General features: G+C 41.8%; 1 protein-coding gene across 1 annotated transcript in view; it reads left to right on the forward strand.

Moving 5' to 3' along the window:
* The window catches only part of rxfp1 (relaxin family peptide receptor 1), a 117,236-nt gene that overhangs the window by 55,979 nt on the left and 33,764 nt on the right, over positions 1–27,493 (forward strand). The window contains exons 3-6 of the mRNA XM_063188496.1: positions 760–843; positions 15,688–15,793; positions 18,392–18,463; positions 24,240–24,311. Of these exons, the coding sequence (XP_063044566.1) occupies positions 760–843; positions 15,688–15,793; positions 18,392–18,463; positions 24,240–24,311 (334 nt within the window). The remainder of the gene's footprint in view (positions 1–759; positions 844–15,687; positions 15,794–18,391; positions 18,464–24,239; positions 24,312–27,493) is intronic.

Here is a 27,493-nt window from a genome sequence, read left to right on the forward strand (position 1 = left end):
TGTGTGTGTGTGTGTGTGTGTGTGTGTGTGTGTGACCCTGCACTGCTGCTCACAATGTGCTGCTTGTGTGCTTATTGCTTCTGGCACAACGCAAAGATCCTGCCAATTTATATATGTGTACAAATTAACTTTAATTGGTATGAACTAATAGCTGTATTTTTGTATTTTGCTTGGGAACTGAATTGTTGACGAGTTGTGATGTTTGCTAATTGCATCTACCTCTCATTTTCTCATTTTCTCATTCTCTCTCTCTCTCTCTCTCTCTCTCTCTCTCTCTCTCTCTCTCTCTCTCTCTCTCTCTCTCACACTCACTCACTCACTCACTCACTCACTGTGGGCAGGTAGCATTCTTACTTTAATTGATTGGGAAGCATTTATGTAGATGGACAAATATGTTTTGTCTTTGAATTGTTAAGGCCCAATCTAATGAAGGGCCTACCTTATGTGCTGGCACGTAAGCAGCCTCATCTTTTTCTATTCCTCTGTAATATTGTCTTCACCTGCAGCCACAATCCACAGCCAAGGTCCTCTGGGTCTTGGGAGAGAGTCTACCCACAGGTTGTTGGATATGCAGAATTACTCGAGTCTAGACAGGCAAATCTCTTATCTATTTGCTGTATGACTGGCATGGATTGCCACCCCTGCACCGCTCCCAGAGCCTATCACAGTGAATGCAGATGGGTGGGTGGGAGATTGGCAATCTTCACACCGATGGTGGATGGAGTTGTAATTTCTGTCCATTTCCTTTTCGTTTTACAGGAGACAACAATGGCTGGCCTCACTTATTTGACAAGTACTTTGGGATGCCAAACAGTGATGCCAGGACCAAGTCTAATGCTTGCTGTAAGTATGATCAATATGATTTAAGCCTGAAAGCATGAAGCTTTTTATTACAAGACCCTCTCAGGTAAAGACGTGTGTTTGAGGGAAGGCTCTGTTGAAACGGCTGTAATTCTTTGCTTTGTTAAACGCTAAAAGTCAATTTTCTAACACAAGCATCAGGCCCTGAAAACAATTTACCACGATACAGTTTTTAACCAATTTCCCACAATTATTGACCCACCCTAGTAACAAAAGAAACAGTTTATTCAAAACAGCTGTTTGTCATGAAATAAACTACCTGTACCACTATCCAAACAAGCAGAACATTAACACACCAAAAACAGAAACAGACAACTATGACTATCACAAAGTAGGCCTACCCATTGGCAACTATCCATGTTGCTAACTGGCTAGCAACTATGCATGCTTTTGAGAAACACAAGCCAGCACAGTTGACTACTTCAAAAAGACTTTGAACATATCACCCATACTAGCAGACTAGACCTGTCAGCAGTCTCACCTCAGTTTGCTCCCTGTACAATTCATCGTAGCCTGAATCCCAAAGCCTCATGGATGACTCGGTGATAAAGCCTCGGACACCTCTGCCAGGAAAAAAAAGATATCTCCCAGTCAGGGACTCTGACAGCTTTGGCTGGGCCCGGGACAAAGTTATCTGAAAGGCCATACCATTCAATGCATACAAAGTAAATGGGGACACATTCTACTTCCAAGAGCACTTGAAAGGCACATAACATCTGTCTTAACGGACATCTTTTCTGTGTGTTGCATAGACCATAAGGCTGGCACACATTTGCCATCTCGCACATTCACAGGAGCCACTTGACATTGGATGTGTTGGGAGACTTTGGATTATGGGACCATTCATTAGGCACTGGCAGACTGTCCAAATGAAAGGTGGTTTTTTAAAGCAGTACTGTGCCATTTCTGGAAATAAGCTACTTTTAAACCTCCTCTAGAGTCAAATGATTCACTTTTACCTTTCTCCTGTATATCCAGTCATTCTTTGAGTCTGTCCATTCAAATTCTACCTCCAAGCTAGCATACACGTATAATTGAATCTTATGAGTCTGAGCAGCTAACTGGACCAATAAAATTAAATGATAATTACTAGCTTGGAACTAGAAGTAACATCAGCAGACTATGAGTGTGGCTGAAATAATAGAAAAAAAGGAAAAAACTCAATTATTTAACACAAAGGGATGTGTAAAATGTGCTTATTTCCGAAAATGGTGCAGTATCTCTTTAAAACGTTTGTCTTTGATTTTCTCATTATTTTATGTTACTTTTCAAACTTTCCTAAGACATTTTTGTGGCTGTTAGAGTGAGGTTTGAAGCATGGGGAGTAAATGGGAGGTAATGACAGCCTGGCCCATCATCCACGGACACTTGCAAGCAGCCTGCAATTAAATCTGGGACCTTTAAGAGTGTCTGGGATGAAAGAACAGATTATTGCACAATCAGGCACAGACTCACACAGACATTCACCAATACACATACAGTACGTCCACACGTGTGTACACCACACACACACACGCATGCACGCACACACGCGCACGCGCGCACACACACACACACACACGCACACACTCTTCTACACAGTAGTTACAGCTCTTAGCACACCTCAGGTGCGTGAGGATGATGAGCCACAGAGGCAGCGGAGAGACGGACAGACCAAGAATCTCAGCAAGGTGGCTGAGCGGAGCAAAGTACTGCAGACGCAGAGACAGAGTGGCAGGCTGCTTGTCACAGGGACAGGAAATGATTGATTGCGTGACAGCTGTGCAGGAGAAGTTGTCCTGGTGCTGAGCAACATGTAGAGCTCCCTGCGGCGGTCTCTGGCAGACGGGGTAACAGGATGCGCTAAGGCTTACTCACTTCGAAAGCCAAATCTCCTCAGCTGAACATGACACATACAGAGCATAGAAAAATAAAAAGCATAAAAAAGCAAACGCCAGTGTGTTGTGAACAACATTTTTCTTGTGAGATTCAGTGTTTTCTTCATTTCCCAAAGGAGTTTGTCAGAGTTGTCTGTCAGTGCATTTTACTTGCACCGGTCTAGAGGCTGGTTTATATCTAAATAAAAATTATGATCTGCCGATCACAGATCACCTCTAATTACAGACAAAATTGGAATCTTTCCTCGTTAAAAAAAGACTTTTAGTGGCCTACTTTCATGATCTATATTAAAGTTTTTCTGAATTGAAGTTGACAAATCATAATCATAATTTGCATAGTAACCTAGGGAGGCCTATTTAACATACTGCACTGTACTTTCTTATTTACTGTACTTTCTTTATTACTTCAAACTGGAAATGTACGGTATTGCCAATCCATCTTTGAGACTACAGATGTTAAGATGTTGAGATGTTACAGATATTGAGACTAATATATAGCTACAGTATTATTCAATATAATATGAAACAAATGATTGCTTAAAATGATTAAGCTATTTAAGACTGAACTGAAACTGAAAGATTATAATTTCAAATTAGGATAGCCTACATACACTAATTAAAAAAAAAACACATCACATGAAATGAACAGGCAATAGGCACCTTGAAAACACAGCATTTGTTTGTGAGAAATGCCCATTCTTCCCTCTCACCATCACCGTCCACTGTCTTTCTCTCCCTCATCTGTAGTCGTCATGTAAGATGTTGCAGCGACTAAAAACATATCGACTGGCTCTTAGCAGTTGCAACCTTCAAAACAATAATGTTGACATGTTTGTGCTGACAACGTTCATATTTCATATTTATCATATTTAGCAAATTTGAGTTGTTTGTGCTGCATGGAAAGTGTGTTGACTCCCTCTTTACAGAGAGATGAAAACACTCTTTGAGATGATTTGAGGTCAGGCGTGAAAAGATCTGAACAGAGTGTTTAGCCTTAATGGCACATTGCCTGTCTGAGAGACACATGATTGCCCAATCCCCACGGGTGATGGACGGGTATCTTGATGGAAGGCAGGGGTTCTTTTCATCATTCATGCAAGCTACTACCACACAGACTTCGGTACCCAGCTTGTGTATGTCGTTCTTGGTTGTGTCAGGTCTTATTGCAAAGGCTTTCGAATGCTTGAGAATGGGAGCTTTCATGCCTTTATGGGTTCAATAAAACCCCATCCCATTTTTATGAAACTCCTCCCTTTCATCCATCGAAACCTTTGGCCTGCTTGCTCTTGCAAGGATACTTTTATTTTGACAGATGCTGACAGTGCGGTGCTGTTAGGAAGAACATTAGGTGCTCGGTCAAAGAAACAACAAGGTGAAAATAGGGCTGGAAGAGAAAGAGAAACTCAGGGTGCCTTCAGGTTCTACGTAGAACAGTGTCTCAGGTTTTTACTTCCTACTGTTGTGTCTTTTTGTCTTCAAAAAGGCATTAGTCAGGCAGCAACTCTGCCACCTGCACAAAGAAATGAATAGAACATCACTTGCATCAGGTGAACGGTACAATATGCACTGACTTGTGTGTTGACTGACAGAGAGGAAATGAAGCAAGCACAAAAGCCTCGAGATGCAACAGGTGCGACATCACCTGCAACCACATCAGACAGCTTGCACTCAATTGCAGACTTCTTTTTTTCCCACCTGTCTCTGTGACAAGTCTGCTAAACATGAAATTAGCTCAATCAATGCTACTGTCATAGAGATTGTCTCTACCTTTTCTTTCTCTTCTCCCACTATTAATCTATTCTTTAAAACTTCTCAATTTTTACCTCTTATTCCTCTTTTTTGTCCTTTCCTTGTCTTCCTTCCCTGGCCTTGTAATTCCATATACATGTCTATCTCTACACAACATCTGTCTTATTTTCTCCTCTGTCCGTTCCCCCCTCCATTCTCCATTACTTTTACCAGTGCCTCTCCCTTCCCTCTATTTCTCTCCTTCTCTATACTCATTAATTCTCTCAACATCTCTACTCTTTCCTATGGCCTCTTCCCATTATTTCTTCCCATCACTTTTCTCTCCTCTCCTCTCCTCTCCTCTCCTCTCCTCTCCTCTCCTCTCCTCTCCTCTCCATCCCCTCCTCTGCTCTCCGGAGGAGAGATGTTCCCTCCTATCCTCTTTGTCTTTTCCCAAGGCTCTCCCTCCGACAGTGTTGTCCTCATTCCTTTCCAACTCACCTCTCTTCTCAGTCCATCCCTTTGTCCTCATGTGACAGGTAGTCACAGAGTGGGATATTTCACACCACTCTGCTGCTCAGTCATCCTTAGCAGTGGGCAGCCAGCATCACATTGATTACTCGTCCGCAGTGTGTGTGTGTGTGTGTTTGAATGAGAGAGAGAGAGAGAGAGAGAGAGAGAGAGAGAGAGAGAGAGAGAGAGAGAGAGAGAGAGAGAGAGAGAGAGAGAGAGAGAGAGAGAGCTTATTGAAGCTTCTTATGTCCATTCCCTGGCTTGTTGCTCTTTTTTCTTTTTTTCTTATTTTCTATGGGAATTCTTCCTGTGTGATGCTATGCGTAGGGCCCTATGAAATCTGTTATTTATTAAATTTTTCTCAAATTCTGTTTTATATATATTTTTTTTTTTATTTTTTTTTTCTAAATTTTTGATTATTTTCACCTTTCACCAAAAAATATATTTTTTCTTAATTATTTAGTTTGAACTGGTGGCTGGAAAGAGCCAACCACTCATGGTGAAATACCAGGTAGAGAAAAGAAAAGGGAAATTACCTACCCATTATCAGCCCTCAAAAACATTCCAGTTAATATGGTAGTTGAAATGTACATGCACTATAGAGTAGAGTGCTTTTATTGTCACTATATAAATATAGTGAGATTCTGTTTGGAAGCATCCCACAAATGCCCACAAAAAAAAAAAAATATTAGCAGTATAATAAATAATATATAAAAGTCCATATGCATCTCACTGTATAGAGAGTCTTGAAGTATGGAGGGAGGGCAAGTGACGTATTGAGTTCAGAAGTCTAATGGCTGTAGGATATAAACTGTCCTTCATTCTCGTAGTGCGGGCTCGCAGACAATCCTTGACACTTTATTGGTCACTTTGTCTTGGCTTCCATGTGCCACTCAGCTAAGGCACATGTGACACTGGGGACACAATATAATTTGGTGTGTGTGTGTATGTGTGTGTATGTGTGTGTGTGAGAGAGAGAGAGAGAGAGAGAGAGAGAGAGAGAGATTTATCTCTGATAGCTGAATAAAGCCATCCTTTCGGGAGCAATGAAGAAGAATGGAGGATTCATATATCCTAATTTGTGTTGAGAGAGATATGCCTTGGCTAAATGTATGTAACAGTGAGCTATATGGTTATATTATGTGTAAGTAGGCCTATGTGTGTAATGTCTCGTGGGCAATGTCTTTATTTATGTATGTGTGTATGCTACTTGACACCTTCATTTCCCCCTGGGATCAATAAATGATACTCTACTCTACTCTACTCTACTCTATATTACAAAGTGCAGCTACATGACAGTAATTTTCAGTCAAGCAGGCATTAAATAGCTTCGCAAACAGTCTACCGTCTACCATTTCACACAAACACATGTTTTCAGAGACGGATGTTTTCCTCTGAGGATGACTTGACTGCAGCTCTTGTCAAAGTTGCTGCTAACTTTTGGTCACTATTCTTCCTTGCAATGTAAACAAGACAAGAGCATAGCATTGCCTTTTAGTTTTTATTTTCCAACGGTCACATCTATAGTTATAAACTCGTGCCTCCCATCGAATGATTTCATTTTTATTAAATCTTGGTGGAGCCCTTCTTTCTGTGGTTGCATTACGTGTGTCTTAATTACAGATGGACTGAACAAACACGATTATTCCTGACGTGTTTACTAGACAAAGTTTGCCTACTCTTGGCATGTTGAGTTTTTAGATTTCTTCACTGCACTGATGGACAGTGTTGCGATGGGAGCTAGGAAATGCAGTGCGGGAGAGGGAGGCGTACTGGCTGGCATGCGCTGACATGGATCATGCATCTATGCGCAGCAAACAACTTTTGTGCATCACCTCGCATGGGCCAAATGTAATATTGTGGTGGCCATATTTTGTGTTTTACATGTCTTTTAGACTGATAAATGACGACGAAAATAATGGATTTTTATCATAACAAATATGCAATTCTGCTTTATAATCAAATTCCGTTTTAATGTCCACATTCCGTGATTCTGTCCGCGTTTTCCGCACCGTGGAGCTACTGTCATTGAGCTACATTCATTACATTTAGTTCTGATTTTGTTGTTTGTTATGCCCATTAGTTTTTCAGCTGGGGATGAAGGTGAAGACACACATTCTATTTTTGTCATATTTTTATATTATTATGACAGCATACTGAAGATAGACTGAAAAGTAGCGGGAGAGAGAGATGGGGAAACAACCTCAGATCAGGCTCGAATCTGGGTCCCCACATGTATGTTTTAGTTCCTTAGCCCACTCAGCCACAGCGTCCCCAGACTCCTTCCTATGATAAGGATTTGAACTTGCAACCATCTGATCTCCAGACCACCTCCCTAACCATTGGGCCACGACTGCCCTTGCACTTTGCACAGTCTGCACACGTCATTATGTAGCTGGACTCCATGCCATCTATTTGGGCTTACTTAGGAAAGTAGCAGAGGACCTAATTAACCACGTCCTTAACAGCAAGAAATGAGTCATCATAAACAGTGTCTGTCCACGTTTTCAAAACAAGCTCATTTCATGGCGCGGCACACTCCTGCTGGGGCACTTACTTTTGATCTGAGGTTTCTTAGGAAAATTAGATTGTTCATGTAGAGACATTTTAATGTAATTTATTTTCAAAATAGCTTACAAAGGCCTTTCACTGCTCAATCCTCAGAACCAAAGATGACTCATGTCGTACTAAGAATCATATGCGGTGTTACCAACCGTGCAGAAAGTTGATACTCTGCACATAAACACTTAATTTTAGGGTTCACATGTGTATTATTGTCCTTTATTATTGATATAAGCATAACTAGGCCTTAGTTGGATTAGGGTTAGGGTTAGATTGGTTATGCTTAAAGGGTTTATGAAACGAAAACAAACGGTCATTCCCATTAAAGCCTTGTTTTTTCTGATAGCATCGAAGAGACTTTGAACCCAATCATCCTGGAGGAACTTGTGAAAATGGCAACTCAAAGTGTGAATTCTGTGAAATTTGGTTTGACTAATGAGCTGGGCTGTGACGTCATAGAGGAAAGTCCCTGGTTTGCTAGTATGGCGATCTGAGAAAACAACACACATTTGATGGACCCACATCTTATAAAGGAACCAAAATTCTGATGCAAACATCAGCGTGTCGAAAAACCACACATCCAACCTCATGAGAAAAAAAAAAACAGCAGCACAAATCTATTTCAGAGGCACTGATACATCTGCAGAAAGTGACATGTCTGACAGGCGAAGTGACGATTGTTGACATAGCCTGACAGTTCGTTTTGTTTATGGTTACGGACGGTTGCTAAGGGCGCTTTGCCATGACCCAAAGATGACGTGGCGTGTGTATTTGTTGACAAATGGGGGGCATTTTGATTCAGTTGCGCGATATAGTGTGATTGAAATGCATGCACATGCAAAAATATCATCAACTAGAGAAAAAGCGGAGGTATTAGGCTGTTGGAAAAACACCCTACATAGCCTGAGACCTCAACATATTTTTAGCGTTTATCATTGTTATTATTTTTTGTGCTCAAAGTCACAGGCGTCGCGTGTCCCTCAGCCTGACTCTGAGGACGAGGTGTGTCCAAACGTCAGCCACACGTGCACCACAATACTAAAAACAAACAATCAAACGCTTCAAAGTAGGCCTACGCTATATGCATCTCCGTTTATTCGCTAAGCAGTAGCCCAGTCTGTGAGTTGGCTGTCCTCGACCGAGAGCACCACGGAGGCTGAATCGCGGATATCCTCCCAAAACCAATTTATTGACCAGTTGAATGGCAATCAACAAAAAGTGCATATCCCGAGAGCATTCGCATCGGTTTGGCATGTAATGTGCATTACCCTTTCCTGAAAACAACATACAAAGCAGATGGACAAGGTAAAACGAGTAGCCTAAAGCAAAGCAGTGCACTCACCTGTCTTCGTGCCCGAGCAGTTAGGCTACAGGGGCAGTTTCAGTCTGCACGCCGGCGATGTCAATTGTTGGAACTGCTTGAGGCAATAGCATTCTCTTCAGTCCAACCATGCCCGCGATCTCCACATTTGTGGTGAAGCACGAGGGGTGGAAATGTGCCGATCACAACAGTGACCACGAGCTTGCTTCAAAACCATGCCGGTGCCTGTGTACGAATTGGATCCACAGAGCCCTTGTTTTAGCCTTCTCCTTGTCGGCCACAGTTCCATCATTCTTCACAGAAGGGAACATGTGCAAAGATATTCCTTCTGTCAACTAGCCATTTTTGCAGCTGGCACCGTTCGGCCCTCCAGCAACACACTGCTTGACACTGCGCTTTGTTTTGGTACTAGCCGCCATTGATCTGAACAAGGTGGAATGAGGTGAACTTTCCCCTTCTATGTCACACATATCATTTGCATAAAATTTGCATGTCACGAAAAAAAGTAAGCATAACACTTTCTGGGAACGTTTTAACATGACCTTTAGGACTAAATATCACCCAGACAATATCCCATTTTATTCACAAGGCTTAGAACTTTCAGAATCTGTCCTGGAAATGGTCAAATTCCTTTACTTTGTTTTCGTTTCATAAACCCTTTAAAGGTGCGTTGTGTAGGTTGCTAGCTAGAATAGGTATTGCAACTATGCTGATAATTGTGTGATGCCTATTGCCAAATTTGATCTTTCCATTACTAAATAATGTTTTTTTTTTTACTGGTATAAGGAAGAAAAGTGCAATTTTTCCATTCATAATGAATACTTAGAATTTGATGGTGGTGGTAAGTATTTGTGAAGAAGGTAACATTGTGTAAATGGCCAGCATGAATTCTTGAAAGAAACTGCTAAAATATAACACAGTGCACCTTTAACAAATGTCTTAAGTATAAGTAAAGTGTGACCAAAACTCAGTACTGAGTAAATATCACCAACCCAGTCTTGAACTTGTGACTTCACTTTATACACCTTCATGGTATCAGCTGTATGGAAAACAAATGTGTTACTTATTGAGCTTAAAATCCAGGTTATTCTCTTTGTTAGTATACTGTATCTTGTTAAGTTGTCAATACCTGTAACTGGCGTGACGAATGCCATGGGCGTTACGCCCCTTTTTGCGTGATAACATTAGGGGATAAGCCAAGACATGGTCTTGTTGGTGTTAGAAAAGAAGAAACGAGAGACAAAGACCTGTAGACAAGCGTTGTTCACGCTCAACATGCTGAAGACGTGTTGTGTTGTCGGCTGTTCAAGTAATATAGTCAAACAGCCATGGCTGAAACATGGACTGTGTTTATTTAGGCTAGCAGATGTTGCATGTAAGTTAATGAGACATTCGGTTTGACATTCGTTCACAAACAAAGTACTTGGATGGCTTGTTGGCTTTTTAACTTTATACATCTTATTGACTTCATACAACTGTGATAGCTGGTATGTTACCAACCATGTAGGAAATGTTTATATACTGCACGTTAAGCTCAATAATGAACTCGGTCCTCAACCTGCAACTTCACAGCAACTCCACATATGGAAAACAGTTGTATTACCTACTGAGCTAAAAGTAAGGCTAATACCCTTGTTACTGTATCTTGTTGAGTTGTTAGGAGTATTGATGTATTGATGTTATACATCGAACTATGTTAGCTGGCATTCTTACACACACACGCACACACGCACGCACGCTAGAGTGTGGCTCGGGCCGTTTTTTTCTGTCCGAGCCCGGCCCTCAGCCGACAGAAAAGTGATCGACCCCGACCCGAGCCCGAGACTATGTGGGCTCCTCCATACTCAAAATAGCACGTGATAAATAGCCAGGATAGGCAAAGACGTTAGGATGAGGCAATTTGCAGTAGCCTAAGTAGGCTACAGTAAAAGTGACAACAATTAAGAACCTATACGTGAAGGACATGACATGTCACAGCGGACAAAATAGGCCTAATAACAGGAAACCTCTCCGCTCCTACCTTAGAATACTCCACGTAGCGTGTGCGTCTTCTTAGTTATCCATAAGGCATGCTAAAACATGACCTACACTAGGCCTACAACAAAAGACCATGTGTTCACTGACAACTGATGATTTGGCACTTATTAAGAAAGCAAGTTGACTCGGCATCCCTGCTCGGCTGACTCGGAGTGAGCGTCCATGTTGCCACTGGTAACTGGCGCGTGCATACAGCCAATAATAATCACTCGCACGAGTAGCCTACCAACATTTTCATTTATGCATATTCAATTACTTCTTTTTTTTAATCACAAAACTGCCGTTTGCATGAACTGAAATGTTTCCTCTCGTTGCTTACAATTTTCACAATGTCTGTTTGCTTCAAGCCCGAGTCCGACCCGAGTCCGACAGATATTCTATTTTTTTGTCCGAGTCCGGCCCGGCCCGTCGGGTTCCAACCAGGCCCGTCGGGCTTCGGTCGGGTTGCCATGCTCTACCGCACGCACGTGCACACACACACACACACCATCTCATTGTGTCAAATGAAACGTTGTTATACATATGTAGGCCTACATTTCATGTGTGCTGTAAAGAGACTGTAAAGTTTTGTCACACCACATGAAAATGCCTTTGCGTCATTACGAAGAGAGAAGCAAGATGTGCATGCCTTGTGCACACCTCTATATCCCCAGACATTATGTGGTCACAAAATAGCCTTTCAGCAACACAGGAGTGGCTCCTCGTTTCTGCCAGCCTACTCAAGCACGTCTTTGTTTTGCAGAGTCTCCCATAAGGGAGTAGTGTCTCCTTTAATTTTTTGTGGAAAATCAAGGAATGCTTGCCCACCGAATTATAATGACTACCTACTGGTGTCATGGCAGCGCAGTGCTCTGTGGGTTCGATAGAGAGATGAGTCACTGATTCCCTAATGATGTTCACTTAAGCCCTATTCGGATGGGACTAGTTTAATGGGGGACTTGAGGTAAAGTAATGATGAGAAAGTTAGTCTCTCTCGTCCAAACACGCCATGTCAGTAAAGATACCGGAGTATGACAGTAAATTTCACAAGAGTTTTACCACCTGTGAAACGGAGAAATTACCCTAGGTAATACTAGTAATTCTATCCGAATGCAAGCCTCTATGTAAATATGTCTGTTAAGGTGTATGAAATGCACATTATATCTAATCCTTCTGGGCTTACAAACATTACAATCTTGAAGTAAACATCCAGTTTTGTTTTAGGGAGTTGTTCCAAACTGTTTTGTTGTCAAAATCATGAGGCAAAATCATTATTATAATGGATTCTGATGGGTTAGTAAACCAGCTGGCAATTATTAAAATTGTTCAACGAGACCAAATGCCTCCATGGATTTGTAGTAATATGCCTATGGTCAAAAAAGCAATAATATGTTGTGGAGATGGCACGCACGTGACAAGTCTGTCACAACGGTGCGTTAAGATTTACCCCTCCCACTTCTGTTTGTTTACTGAGATGCAACCAGATAGCAGAAGGTCAAAGATCAAAACAAAGTATTGTTTTGAGGGAAGTATGTATTAATTTAAAAATTGACCCATGCAACAAATTGTCAAAGCATGTTGTAATAGTTGGATAATTCTAAAAAAAATAACACAAAGAAGAAGATTTTAAAAGGAACTACATTGACTGCCAACATGAATGCACAAATGAAAGACCATAACAGTATGAGATGAGTATTTCAGCCACTGCCGTTGTCCACACACGCATGCACACGCACGCACGCACGCACGCACGCACGCACGCACACACACACACACACACACACACACACACACACACACACACACACACACACACACACACACACACACACAGAGCACTATCCATCCATCATGTTAATGACCAAAACCCAGAGAGAGTGATAAGCGCTCACACTTGGCTCTTTCCCACAGGCTAATCGCATTCACAGCATCATCACCACATCGAGCAGGCAATTAGAAATCCTCTAATGATTTCCAATTAGCATATGGGACATGCAAAGGATAACGCAGGACACGGCTTGGGTGTTGAGTCAAGAAAAGAGAAGAAATGAAGGCAATATACAGTACTGTACAGTATGTGTATCCCAATACCTCGTTAATTTCCATCTGCTAATATTTATTTCTTTTCCATATTCATTTGCTAAGCATCTTTGCCATCAAAATGCCATTAGACTTAAATAAAAGGAAGGAATTAGAATTGAATGTTGCTATGTTTCATTAGTCTAGTGAAACAGAGGGAATCACAGTGAGTGTTGAGCCTAGCATGTAAGCCCATACCATATTTTGCTCCAGACAATTCAGTGAACTAGCTGATACCAATGTTCCTCAGCTGTTTGCTGATTGGCAGAAAAGTGAATAATCGAGCTAGGTGGGTTTGGCCAGACTTCTGTACGAGCCAAAATCTTTGGGTGGGAATAAGTAGGATGGCGTCGTCGGGCTACAAGCAACCCATACGCCCATTTGATTGGTTATCAGACCATCTAATTTGCATGATATTTTGTCGGCACTAGAAAGCCCAGCCTCCAATCCCTAGATTTCTAGGCTAACAAGAAAGGGCAAACTCACCATTGCGAGAGAATGTTTTGAATGCGCTGGCCTTCAACTGTGATGTGTAGCAGCGCATGTGCATCATGATTCCAATAATGTGTGTTTCCTTTTAGTTTATTTTCATTTCGTTTGTCGTTATCATTGGAACATTTCAGAACAATTATGGTAAAAATGAGGTGAAAATGAATGAAATTCAAATTTCAGTATGATCACTGAAAGTAGGGGAGCAGCGCTCAGGAGCGTGCCGCCCCAATTTAAACCCTGAGTGACAGTAAATAACATTTGTACAAATTGAAGTAGACATTTTTACAACAAGGTCAAGCTGTGTGGCAGTGCCTGTACGCACACACGGATAGATGCACACACACACACACACACACACACACACACACACACACACACACACACACACACACACACACACACACACACACACACACACACACTGGGTCAATCATCCATCATGTTAATGAGAGAGAGAGAGAGAGAGAGAGAGAGAGAGAGAGAGAGAGAGACACCTGACTCGAACAAGCCAATGGAATCCATTAGGCTGATTCAACTGAAATCGTTTAATGAGTTGAAAAGTAAACTAAGAAGAACTCCACATCTGATGGCAAATGACAGATTCGTATGTGTGAGTCAAATTCTCTCTGAAATGAATAAAGAACCAAACACCAGCATTTCAGGTGTTGCTAATGACATTGCCGGCTACGTTTGAACAAGGAACTAGCCATTTTAAAATGTAGCTTTTTTAGATATTACATTTTTAATATTTCAATTTATCATAATTCATATTCTGAGAGTTGTTGTATTCCAAGCTGATTGTGTAATATGTAGAGCCAGAAAAGAGCTTTCAAACAACACCACAGGCATCTTTTTGTGACTAACACTGACTGATATATTCAAGGCTGCATGTATAGTGTCCTACCCTCACATGTGAACCTTTCCTAGTCTGTTTCTCCCTTAGCATTAGTTTCAGATTCAAACCAATGCAGTTCTGGGATGCTACCTTGCTACTAAAAAGGCACACCAAGTATGATTGAAATCCGGGTCGGTCGAGTCCCAAAGTGTCTGATTTCACGTGAAATGACAGATTCGTACAGGATAAATATTACCTGTGGACTACTGGTAATTCAGAAGAATTGTGCAGAATATTTGAGTTCTTAGTCCCATGAGAATGCACCATGTCCATCATTTGTGAAGCAATAATTCTGCCTCAAGTTACCTTCGGCGAAACACTGATGTCCAGTGATAATTAAAGTCGTGTGTGAATGCGCACGTGTATGTTATGTCTGTGATTGCAATTGCGCATCTTTTCCTGGAGTTGATAATGGAGGATACAGGTGAAAGTATGACTAACAACATTTCAGGGGCTAGTGGTAGTAGCTCTATCCCGTGTACATTGAACCAGATGAACAAGAATAACTCAATGAGATGAAATAGGACGTTGTTAGGTTACGAAAAATCTGGTCGTGATGTCTGCAAATTGAGTAAATTACAGACTTTTGCTTATCTTGTCTGAATGTGCCACACAACTTACACAGATGTGCGGGGGGGATAATTACGAATGGTGGTCCACAGGTAATATTTATCCCGTTTGAATTGGGATAAAGTATCTGTTGAGTAGCTTACTTGTATTAATAAATGGTGACAATAAATTAAAATGTGCCCCCTGGCCCCATTAAGCAGTATTTTGTGTTAAGCTTCAGTTCTGACAAAGTGCAGGGCATGACTCTGCCAACACTTGAGTCCATTGTTTTCAATACATCGGCGCACAGCGGCGGCAAAGTCTGCCAATGTTGCTTGTTGATTATGATCCAAGTCTAATTTAATATGAGTTGCTCTATTACAATCCATCATTGAATCAATGCTTGTTTGCTACGTTAAGTGCAACCCTGGGGTGTGGAGTCAACCAAAATTGTGTGCGTCGAAAGTGCTCTGCAATGCTATGGCAACCACTTTGCTTGGCCTTCACATGTAGGGCACAGATATAAGTTCTTGGCCTATACAGGCATGCATTATCTGTGCTTGGTGTGATTGTGACAGCACTTCATGTATGCCCCATACTCCTACAGTCAGGACATAACTGTCATTGTTTACGATGCTTACTTACTTGTTGATTGGTGGTTGATGAGTGTGTGTGTGTGTGTGTGTGTGTGTGTGTGTGTGTGTGTGTGTGTGTGTGTGTGTGTGTGTGTGTGTGTGTGTGTGTGTGTGTGTGTGTGCGTTTCACTCTTCACTAACAGCCCTGTCTCTCTGCAGTGCTGGGGATTGTTCCAGACCTGTGCCTCTGCAGAGACCTGGAGCTGGACTGTGACAGGGCCAACTTTAAAGACGTGCCTGTTGTTTCTGTCAACGTCACCATGATGTGAGTTTCCTCTCCTCATGACACCATTTCCTCTTTGGCCTTGATGTCCCCAATACCTGTTATACTCTCTTACACTTCCTGTTTCTTCCACCATCGTTCATCCTCTTCAGCTTTGAGGTTGAGTTTCAAATGTTTCATCTTGTTTTCTGTGTGAACTCTGTTTGCCTGTCTGTTAGTCTTTTTGTCTGTCTCTTTCTCCTGTTCCCATTCCTGTTTTCTGCTCTATCACTGCGGCTGTCTATCTGTCTCTCAGTCATCATTTCTGTAAAGAAGGGTAAATAATTGAAAATCTCTATTGTGATCACAAAGATTTTGAAGTACTCTGTATCTTCTCTCCTATAAAGCAATCTCTATGTGTCTCCATCTGCTTTTGTGCCTGCATGCTTCTCTCTCTCTCTCTCTCTCTCTCTCTCTCTCTCTCTCTCTCTCTCTCTCTCTCTCTCTCTCTCTCTCTCTCTCTCTCTCTGTGTGTCTCTGTCTCTCTGTCTCTCTCTCTCTCTCTCTCTCTCTCTCTCTCTCTCTCACACACAGACACACACACACACACACACACACACACACACACACACACACACACACACACACACACACACACACACACACACAAACACACAAGGTATGTACGTGTATATATACTGTGTATATTATATATATTATAGTATATATAGCCACGGATATTATATATATAGTGACAGTGAGGAGATACAGGAAAGATTCACTTTTATACATATGTCAATAAAGTCAAGTCAAGTCAAGTCAAGTTTATTGTCAATTTCTTTACATGCACTGGTCATACAAAGAATTTGAAATTGCGTTTCTTGCTCTCCCATGCAGACATAGACTAATCTAGGTAAGGACATAGACAGTATAGACATAGACAGTACTCATACATGGACATAAGACAGTATGGACGTAGACATTGCTCATACAGACATTTAAAGTGCAAGACTGGAAAACAGAAGACTTGTAGAGAACATACATTAAGAGGAGGTATTTTGTTGTGCTTTTTCTAAAAGTCCTTTATAGCGTTCTGACATAGTAATAGTAGCATTTGAAGAAAATAAATAATTAAAAAAGGTTTATTAAATACACCAGCAGCAGTATGTGTGTGTGTGTGTGTTTGTATGTGTTTTGTGTGTGTGTGTGTGTGTGTGTGTGTGTGTGTGTGTGTGTGTGTTTTGTGTGTGTGTGTGTGTGTGTGTGTGTGTGTGTGTGTGTGTGTGTTTAGTGCAGGTAGAAAGTGCGGTGTGCGTCTGTGTGTGTGTCTGTGTACCTGTGTATGTGTGTGTGTGTGTGTGTGTGTGTGAGTATGAGTTGTGTGTCAGTGTGTGTATGTTTGGGTTTAGTGCAGAAAGTGCGGTGTGCTTGTGTGTATGTGTGTGTGTGTGTGTGTGTGTGTGTGTGTGTGTGTGTGTGTGTGTGTGTGTGTATGTATGTGTGTGTGTGTGTGTGTGTGCATGTGTATGTTTTGAGTTAGTGCAGGTTGAAAGTTCAGTCACAGATGTAGTAGTGCAGGTGGAATGTTCAGTCGCAGATATGGTGGTGGGGATGAGGGGGGGAGCGTTGTCAGTGGCCTGGCTGGCTAGAGGCTGACAGTGAAGGGAGAGTGGGTTGAGTGTTCAGTATCTTGATTGCTTGATGCATCGTGCTGCTTGCAAGCCTGGTGGTACGGGAACGGAGGCGCCTGTACCTCTTTCCAGAGGGCAGGAGGCTGAACAGTTTGTGTGCAGGGTGGCTTGTGTCTTTGATGATCATCAGTGCTTTCCGGGTGAGGCGTGCGGTGTAAATGTCCTGCAGGGAGGGGAGTGGTACTCCAATGATCTTCTTCGCTGTGTTCACAACACGCTGGAGTGTCTTCCTGTTTTTCTCCGTGCAGCTTCCTCCCCACACTGTGATGCAGCTGGACACGACGCTCTCTATGGTTCCTCTGTAGAATGTTGTCATGAAAAGTGTTTATAAAAAATGTTTATAAAAAAGTGTTTATATAAAGTGTTTATACATATACATGCAGTTAAGCACATAACCCCAAATACTGACACAGTGTTTATGCAATCACCCACACACATACAGGAACACAAATGGAAACTCATTCTCACATTTACACGCTCTTGAGTTAAGTGTATACACATAGGGCAACATGCATGTTATCTCCATTTCCCACAAACACTCACACACATTCAGTGGATACACTGTAACAAAGGGAAGAAGGAGTGTTGAATTGACCCACCTGCTTCAATCCCGGAACTAAATCTACTCTGACTGCTTCATCAAAGAGCCAGGCCAGGCTTGTTGTCATGGCAGTCAAAGCACACCCAATACCCTTGTGATGGTCACTCTATCACACCCACACATACACATGTACGCACGCACGCACATGCACACACACACACACACACACACACACACACACAGTACTTTCTATTCCACAATATTACTGGTGCTCCTTTTTTCTATGTTATCAATGGGAGTCACTCCATCACGGCACACACACACACACACACACACACACACACACACACACACACACACACACACACACACACACTGCTTATCGTTGTTTGTTATGTTTGTCAATATATCTTCTGGATCCCTTTGTAGGTCATTGCAGCGGAACCGTCTCCGGAAATTGAATGCGGACATGTTCTTCAAATACCGGAGCCTGCAGAAGCTGTAAGACCCAATGCAAGCACACAGAGACGCACACGCACGCGCGCACACACACACACACACACACACACACACACACACACACACACACACACACACACACACACACACACACACACACACACACACACACACACAAATGCACACACATGCGCATTAGGGCTGCACGATATATCGAAAATGCATTGATATCGCGATATCACGGTTTGCAATACACGTATCGCTAAATTTGGTTATATCGTGATACCTACTTTTTAATTTTTAATAACAGGCAATGTGGTGAAAAGGTTAAAAAAGGTATCAAGTTCATTTTCAGTTGATGCTGTATATTAGCCATGTTTTTTCCGAATTAAAAAAATGTTGGAAATAAAACATTGCTCTCAGTTGTTTCATACATGATAAAGTGTCTAATGGCAAATAGAGAGGGGAAATGCATATTAAATATCGTGAGTAATATTGATATTTATTGTGTGTGTGCGTGTGCGAGCGCACGTACATGTGTACGTGCGTGCGTGTGTGTGTATATCTGTATATCATCAGTGGGCTGTGATGTTGTGATCCACAAGTAAGAGGTTATGAAGTGTGTCATTAGAAACCTTCCTGCTTCCAGCTTCCAGCTCATACATAGTTCCTCAGTGCACAACACTGATCTTACAGTGTGTCACCGAAGTGGGTACATCTCTCACATTTCTGCAGATTTGTAAGGTTATCTTGTCACAGGACAACATTAAAGACATATCCCCTCGACACAAGTCGACACACTAGTCTCTGCTGAAAATGACCGACCTAGTTTTTATCCCAGTCCAGCTCAGTTAAAATTTCATAGCATGGTAGTGGGACTGACCTGGTTCGAGGCTGCATGAATGCTGTCAACATTGGAAAGCTGAATTTCACCAAAAGAAACTCATTGCATCTCAACATAAATGTTGTCAACACCATCACTTTTGCATAAAAATTAGATTATAGCATCAATATATACTATATATACTTTTTGGGAAGACGTATGAAGTACTTGAAAAAACAGAGTAAGAACAAAATGGTCAATATGAATAATCTATGCATACATAGAAGAGTATAGGTTTTTGTCACCTCCGTCAGATGTCACCACCGTCAGGCTTTGTGTCTGATGATGGTGACAAAAGCCTCAAAATGATCCTCAGTGGAGACTGGAGTATAATTTTGGAACACTATGAATACTAATATGTCTCATAATGTTTCATTAACCCGTATGATTCAGTCAAATGTGGAACAAGCTACCTCCAGCACCATCATATTGGAGTCACCAAAGTCACCAACATCAGGGGGAGTTTTACATGTGTCTGACATGTTTCAAATGAATACGCTTACAAGATACGTATGTCTACAATGCTGTTGAATTATTAAAATCATTCTTAATTTTGATACAAACATTTTTTTCCTTTTAATTGTGTCTTGACGGTGTTGCCTAAAACAAGTAAGAGCCTATTTTATGAAAACAGTAAAATATGGGGAGGTTGTGCTGATACATTGCTGTACAGCCAAGACCTTCATCTGTGATAATATTTGTTGTCTTTCCAGTTTTAAACCTATTTTAGCCACATTCTCAAGAATCAGTGATGTAATACAGTGTCATATCCCTTGAAGCAAAGTCCATTAAACTTCCAAGGTGATTCGAGCTGGTGCCGTCAAAAAACATCGTACAAAGTCGGTGGATCCTACCATAGGGTGTGAAAACATTTGGCGAAATGATGTGTGGTACAGTATGTTGTGTGATGTAACACGTTTTCATGGGACTAAGTTGCACCTCACAGAGAACCAGATGGCAGTTGAGGATAGTGGGGAAAGTTAATTTCCTGTGCAGACAGACATGTTGTATTGCAGCGATGCACATTGAAGTATCTGGCTGCCTCCACTTTAAAGCGGCATGGAAAGGCAACCAGATTGAGGACAGAGGGTGTATATTAATAAGCTAGTCTCATACTCACACTCTTGTGTGTGTGTGTGTGTGTGTGTGTGTGTGTGTGTGGGCGCGGGCGTGCATGCATGTGTTATTAATACTTGTGACTCATACATAGCTGCACAGCTCACCAGCTCAGATTGATGAGAAAGTAATAGGCTCTCATTAGGAAGGTAGATTGCATGTATATATTTGTATTTACACACACAGTCACTCACTCATATTCTTTCGCTCCCTTACAAACACACGCACGCTCTCCCTCACACACTCTCTCTCTCTCTCTCTCTCTCTCTCTCTCTCTCTCTCTCTCTCTCTCTCTCTCTCTCTCTCTCTCGCACACACACACACACACACACACACACACACACACACACACACACACACACACAAGGTATGTACGTGTATATATACTGTGTATAGTATATATATATATATACAGTGCCCTCCATTATTATTGGCACCCCTGGTTGAGATGTGTTTTTTAGCTTCCAATTATTATTATTTTTTTCTAAATAATATGGGACCTTAATGGAAAAAAAGAGAAAAATCCAACCTTCAATACAAGTGCATTTATTCAGTGGGGAAAAAATCCCACATAAAGAAATAATTATTTGACATCAAATAATGTGTGTCACAATTATTAGCACCCCTGTTGTTAATATTTTGTACAACCCCCTTTTGCCAACAAAACAGCATCTAATCTTCTCCTATAATGTTTCACAAGATGGGAAAAGACAGAAAGAGGGATCTTCAGCCATTCCTCTTTGCAGAATCTCTCTAAATCATCCAGAGACCTGGGTCCTCTCCTCTGTACTCTCCTCTTCAGCTCGCCCCACAGGTTCTCAATGGGGTTGAGGTCTGGGGACTGAGATGGCCATGGGAGGAGCTTGATTTTGTGTCTGGAGAACCATTTCTGTGTAGATTTGGCCATATGTTTAGGGTCATTGTCTTGCTGAAAGACACAGTGACGGCCCATCTTCAGCTTTCGGGCAGAGGGCAACAGATTTTGATTTTAAATGTCCTGGTATTTCAAAGCATTCATGATGCCATGCACCCTAACAAGGTTCCCAGGGCCTTTGGAAGCGAAACAGCCCCACAGCATCACTGACCCACCCCCATACTTCACAGTGGGTATGAGGTGCTTTTCAGCATGCGCATCTTTCGTGGCACGCCAGACCCACTTAGAGTGTTTGTTGCCAAAAAGCTCAATCTTGGTCTCATCTGACCAAAGCACACGGTCCCAGTTGAAGCCCCAATACCGCTTGGCGAACTCCAGACGTTTGCGTTTATGATTGTGGGTGAGGAAAGGTTTTCTCCGTGCATGCCTCCCAAACAGCTTGTTGGCGTGTAGACAGCGCCTGATGGTTGATTTGGAGACTTTGTGACCCCAGGATGCTACCATTTGTTGTAATTCTGTAACAGTGAGCCTTGGAGATCTTTTGATTTCTCTTACCATCCTCCTCACTGTGCGTGGTGGCAAAATAAACTTGGGTCCTCGTCCAGGCTTGTTTACCACTGTTCCAGTTGTTTTGAACTTCTTAATTATTCCTCTCACAGTGGATATGGGCAGCTGCAGTTGAGTGGCAATCTTCTTGTAGCCTCTGCCTGACCTGTGAAGGTCGGCGCACATCTGCCTCACTTGTATGCTGTGTTCCTTTGTCTTTCCCATGTTTAAGAGTGGATAAGAGAAATGGCCTCTGTGTCACATCATATTTATACCCCAGGGAAACAGGAAGTGATGAATTACTAATTAAATGTTCCTACATACTCTGGTAAACGTTGTAAACTACTGTAGAAATGACAGAAATGCTTCAATTATATTTATTTCCTGGGAATTGTTAAGGGTGCCAATAATTGTGGAACAGGTGATTTAATGAAAAATAATTATTTTTTAGTCAGGGATTTTTTTTTTTTTCCTACAATTCATTTGAGTTGAAGGCTACATTTTCCTAACATTTTCAGTGTGACAGTATTCTTCTGCAATAAACACTGAATTTATTTTAAGGCTTTTAACACATCTCAACCAGGGGTGCCAATAATTATGGAGGGCCCTGTATATATTGTATATATGGGCAGGCTAAAGTGTAGTTGGCCTCCTTCTCGTTCTCTGTCTCCTTCACTATATATCCCTTTTCTGCCTTTATGCTCACTATTCACCTCACTATCTTTCTTGTCTGACCTAGCCCTCTCCTCCTCTGCCCCCGCTCTCTGCTCTCTATATTATATTATTATTATTATAGGCCTATTGGTATGATGAATAGCTCAGAAAGTTTTGGCCATTGAGGGGCCTCCTCAATTAACATGAAACAATCCAGCATTCACAGCTCAGAGAAATAAGCTAAATACTAAATGCTCTATTAATAGTTAGGAGGAAATAGCTAACTGTAGCAAGCCAAAACGGCAGTTTCCTCTCACAATCGACTTAAAATGATTACAAATTTTACACATCAACACCATAAGCATGAAAACACACCATATCACGATGGCAGATAGAAAATGTAACACTGTACCTCGCGGGTAACTCAATTGAATTAATTTGCAGTAGAAAATTACTTCCACGATTGAAATGACACAATGTTTACACATAAATCCTGCCTAATAGTACATCTTAACGCATCAAAACACCAAATAAGGAAGAATACTAAAGTTTCTGGACGCACACAAGAAAGACACAAGATAACTAAACAAGATGTGAATATCTAAACACCATGTGAGTAAATTTGAGGATAATTTTCCCAGACCTCTCGCAGCCCACCTGCAATGCCGCCGCGGCCCATAGTTTGAGAATCACTGCTCTATCTGTTCACTCTCCTCCTTGTCCTCCATCTGCTCTCGATATCTCATCTCCTTTTTTCTCCTCCCTCCTTCTCTCTGTTGACTATTGGCAGCGCAGTCCCACTGGTGCATGTTAATACTGTGTGCAGATGGGTGCAGTTGACCTGTCTGGCTCTATAATGTATTTCAAGAGGTGTTTGCCTTGATCAGATGATGTTGTGCTGGTTGTCCTGTCGTATCGGCTGTTTACTCTTTTTATGTTTTTCTGCTCTTATATATTGTTTTGGTTTTACTTTACATACCTGACTTAATTATTTGAGAAACAATTTATCTTTTATGGTTTAACATATTGTTCTTTGCTTTGATTTGTAAAAGGCCTTCCTTGTACAAAACAGTCCACATAATTGCCTGGCCTTCAGGTGTGTGTGTGCGCGTGCGGGTGCGTGTGCGTGTGTGTGTGTTTAGTACGAAGGGACATAGGGACTAGCATTTGTGTGTAAAGCAATCTGTACAAATAAGCTTGCCATGGGCCTCTTCTGTTCTTTTGACACTTTAGATAAAAGCTGAATGTAATGTGTTCTGACTCTTTGGGTGGTTGTACATAGGGACTTTCCTTTGTGTGTGTAGACAACTAAATTAACCTGCCTTGACTTGTTTACGATCTCGCCTCATCTAACAAATGTCATATTGGTTGTCTGTTCTCTTTGTGCCATATATGCTGTCTTGGGTGTGTGTGTGTGTGTGTGTGTGTGTGTGTGTGTGTGTGTGTGTGTGTGTGTGTGTGTGTGTGTGTGTGTGTGTGTGTGTGTGTGTGTGTGTGTGTGTGTGTGCCATCTCTGCCATCATAGGCAGTTTGGCCATTTGGAGACGGAGATGCCATATTTATCCATAAATATTGGACTGAATAACAACATGATCATACCTATGCAACTCTGTGATTTCTGATTTCCATCAGTATTTGGGTCTGTATAACTTTTAATGTGCTGCGATCCAAATAAAAGTACAAAACTGTGTGTGTGTGTCTGTGTGTCTGTGTGTGTCTGTGTGTGTGTGTGTGTGTTTCCACAGGTATCTCCAACACAACCTGATCCGAAATGTGAACCCCAATGCCTTCCGAGGCCTCTACAATCTCACCCGACTGTGAGTACACCATTGGCAACATCACCACCTCATCATCCGTCACCATCTGCCTGTTGGGGCAGCTGTGGCCTAATGGTTAATGACATGGGCTTTAGATCAGAGGGTGGTAGGTTCGAATCCCACCCTTCCACTCCCTATCTCACTCCATGGCTGAGGTGCCCTTGAGCATCCTTGACCAATCCCCACACTGTCCCAGGGACTGTACCCAATGCCCTGTACTTAAAATATCTCATAGTACTGTAGTACTATAGTACTATAGTAGTTCACTTTCAATGTCTATTACAGCGTGCCACAGGACGTACAGCGTACATTAAGGGGCTACAGGAGTGCTGTAATGCATTGCAAGTGACAACTGAGTACAGGTGGGTGGGGAGAGAGTCAGGTGGCTTGAGCATTTTGTTGAGCATGGAGAACAGGATTTTGGAGTTGCTTTCGTTGGAGAAGATTTAGGTGGAGTAGTAGTCAGATTTAGTTTTAGTGATGGAGTCATTGTAGTGTGTTATGTGGGCTTAGTGAATTTCTCTGTGAACAGTGAGACCGGTTTGTTTGTACAGACGCTTACGTTGACGACCTTTTGGATGTCATGGTCTGGAGTCGAGGGGTGTACCAGGGGGCAGTTTGTGAAAAGGTGACAGGTAAAGGTAACAAGAGCACAATAGCAAGGATGTTGTGAAGGCCATTGTTATCTCTGCCAAGGAGGTTGTGTTTTCGCTTGTGTTGATTTGTCTGTCTGTCAGCAGGATAACTCAAAAAGTTATGAACGGATTTGGATGAAACTTTTGGTGGAAATAACCAAAGAAACATAGCCTGGTTCACACCAGACGGTGTGTGTGTAGCTTTGGCGCCCCCTGGCGGAGCAGAGCTACAGTGGTGCTCATATGTTTACATACCCCAGCAGAATATACACTTTCTCTGCGATTTCTCCCAAAATATGAAGGATTACACAAAACCTTTTTTTTCACTCATTGCTAGTGACTGGCTTAAGACATTTATTAACAATCTTCTGTGTTTACTCTTTCAAAAGCATGATCACAACCCAAATGACCCTGTTCAAAAGTTTACATACCCTAGTGTCTGGTGCTGAATATGGCCCTGTTTAACATCAAGGACCGCTCTAAATTGTTTGTGGTAGTTGTGGATAAGGCTCTTAATGTTCCCAGATGACAAAACAGCACATTCTTCCTGGCAGAATGGTTGTTTGCTATACTATTTTTGGGTGTCTTGCTGGAACCTCACATTTGAGGTTTCCCCTGAGGGGCTCAATGATGTTGAGATCAGGAGAGTGAGATGGTCGCTCAAAAACCTTCATTTTATTCTTTCTGAAGCTAATGACGGGTTGATTTGGCTTTCTGTGTCGAAATATTGTCATGTTGGCACTGTTGGGAATTCAATTCAGAAATGCAATATGAGGGTGTTTGGTTGGAATCAAACCATTGGGCAAGGGAATCATTGCATTACAATGATCATTGCAAGGGAAATTGTTCAGGAGGCATAGGACAACCAAAAATAACTTCAGGTGAAATGTAGGACAACATGAAAAAAATGTTTTAAACTGTACAGCAAAGAGGCACTTGAGGAAAGATGGGCTGTTGGGGGTTGCCAGGAGAAAGCCATTACTACAAAAATGCAAACATGTTATTTTGCATATGATACACCAAATAGCATAGTGAGAAGCAACAGAATGCCTGTGTCAAAGTCATTTGTAAAAATAAGATCAATATGGAACTTTTTTCAGCCACTATTAACAGTACCATTTGGAGAACAGATAACGGAGCCTATGATGAAAGTTACACCATCCCTTCTGTGAAACATGGTCATGGAACACTGATGTCATGGGGACATTTGAGTTACAAATGCACTATACTTTTGGTCCATACTCGCAGAATGATGAATACATTGCCCTGTGAAAAATACTGGAGGAAACTTGACACACATCAGCCTTGAAACTGCGCATGGTCCATTGTTTGGACATGCCAACATGACAATATTTCAACACAGAAAGCCAAATCAACCCGTCATTAGCTTCAGAAAGAATGAAAATGAAGTTTTTGAGCGACCGTCTCACTCTCCCGATCTCAACATCATTGAGCCACTCAGGGGAAACCTGAGAGTAAACACAGATGATTGCTAATAAATATCTTAAGCCAGTCACTAGCAATGAGTGAAAAAAAAGGTTTCGTGTAATCCATGTAATTCATATTTTGTGAGAAATTGCCAAGAAAGCGTATATTCTGCTGGGGTATGTAAACATATGAGCACCACTGTACACACACTACCTTCTGGTACACAGCCATAGAGCACGCTCCGTCTCCAACCAGAAAATAGACGGAGCATTTATTTCTTCAATATAAACAGTAACTCACATTGAGGAGTCACAAGACAGATTAGAGACTATATTGACTCTTTAAAGATTAACAGGAAGGTTTTTGAAGGAATTTGTTGGTGAGGAGGCCGTGCAGAAGCAATAAATTCTCTGTCTATTTTCTGGTTGGAGACGGAGCGTGCTCTATGGCTGTGTACCAGACAGTAGTGTGTGAAGCTCTGCTCCGCCAGGGGGCGCCGAAGCTACACATACACCGTCTGGTGTGAACCAGGTTAAAAGAAACAAGTGATTACATTAAATTGATTACATTTAAAATCTCATTTTTGAAGATACTTCACCATTGCGGGATAGGGTGAATTTGGACATTCAAGTTTCTATCTCCACAAAAAGAAGACAGAAAGACTTAAAAAATAGGGTGTAACACTGTCAAATGTTGTATCAAACAGCTTCCTTGATGGGGGTCTGCATTTCCAGTTAGAAAAAGTGACTAGTTCATCTGGGGAGGGGAGATGATCAGGAACCAGAATATTTTCAATAGAGGCAGAAAGTGAATCGATGTAAATGTAGAAGAAAAGAAGGCGAGGGGTGTTGTTGATGGAGAGCTAGAAGGTGACACTAAAGGAGGCTATGTGGATATGTGGAGATCATCAGCTGAGCAGTTTGAGGTGGAGACCAGAGCAACAGATTAAGTTGTGTGTATGTCCTTTAGTATGGTTTGGGAAATCAATAAATTCCTGTAAACCAAAACTATCTACAAAACCACACAGGATGCTGAATGGGGAAAAGCCCTCCAAAAGTTGCTCTGTCCCGGTTGACATTGGGTAAACGTTGTTGTCTTCCTCGTGGAGGAGAGGGGACA

The sequence above is a fragment of the Engraulis encrasicolus genome, chromosome 22 (genome assembly GCF_034702125.1).
Source record: "Engraulis encrasicolus isolate BLACKSEA-1 chromosome 22, IST_EnEncr_1.0, whole genome shotgun sequence".
Lineage (NCBI taxonomy): Eukaryota > Metazoa > Chordata > Actinopteri > Clupeiformes > Engraulidae > Engraulis > Engraulis encrasicolus.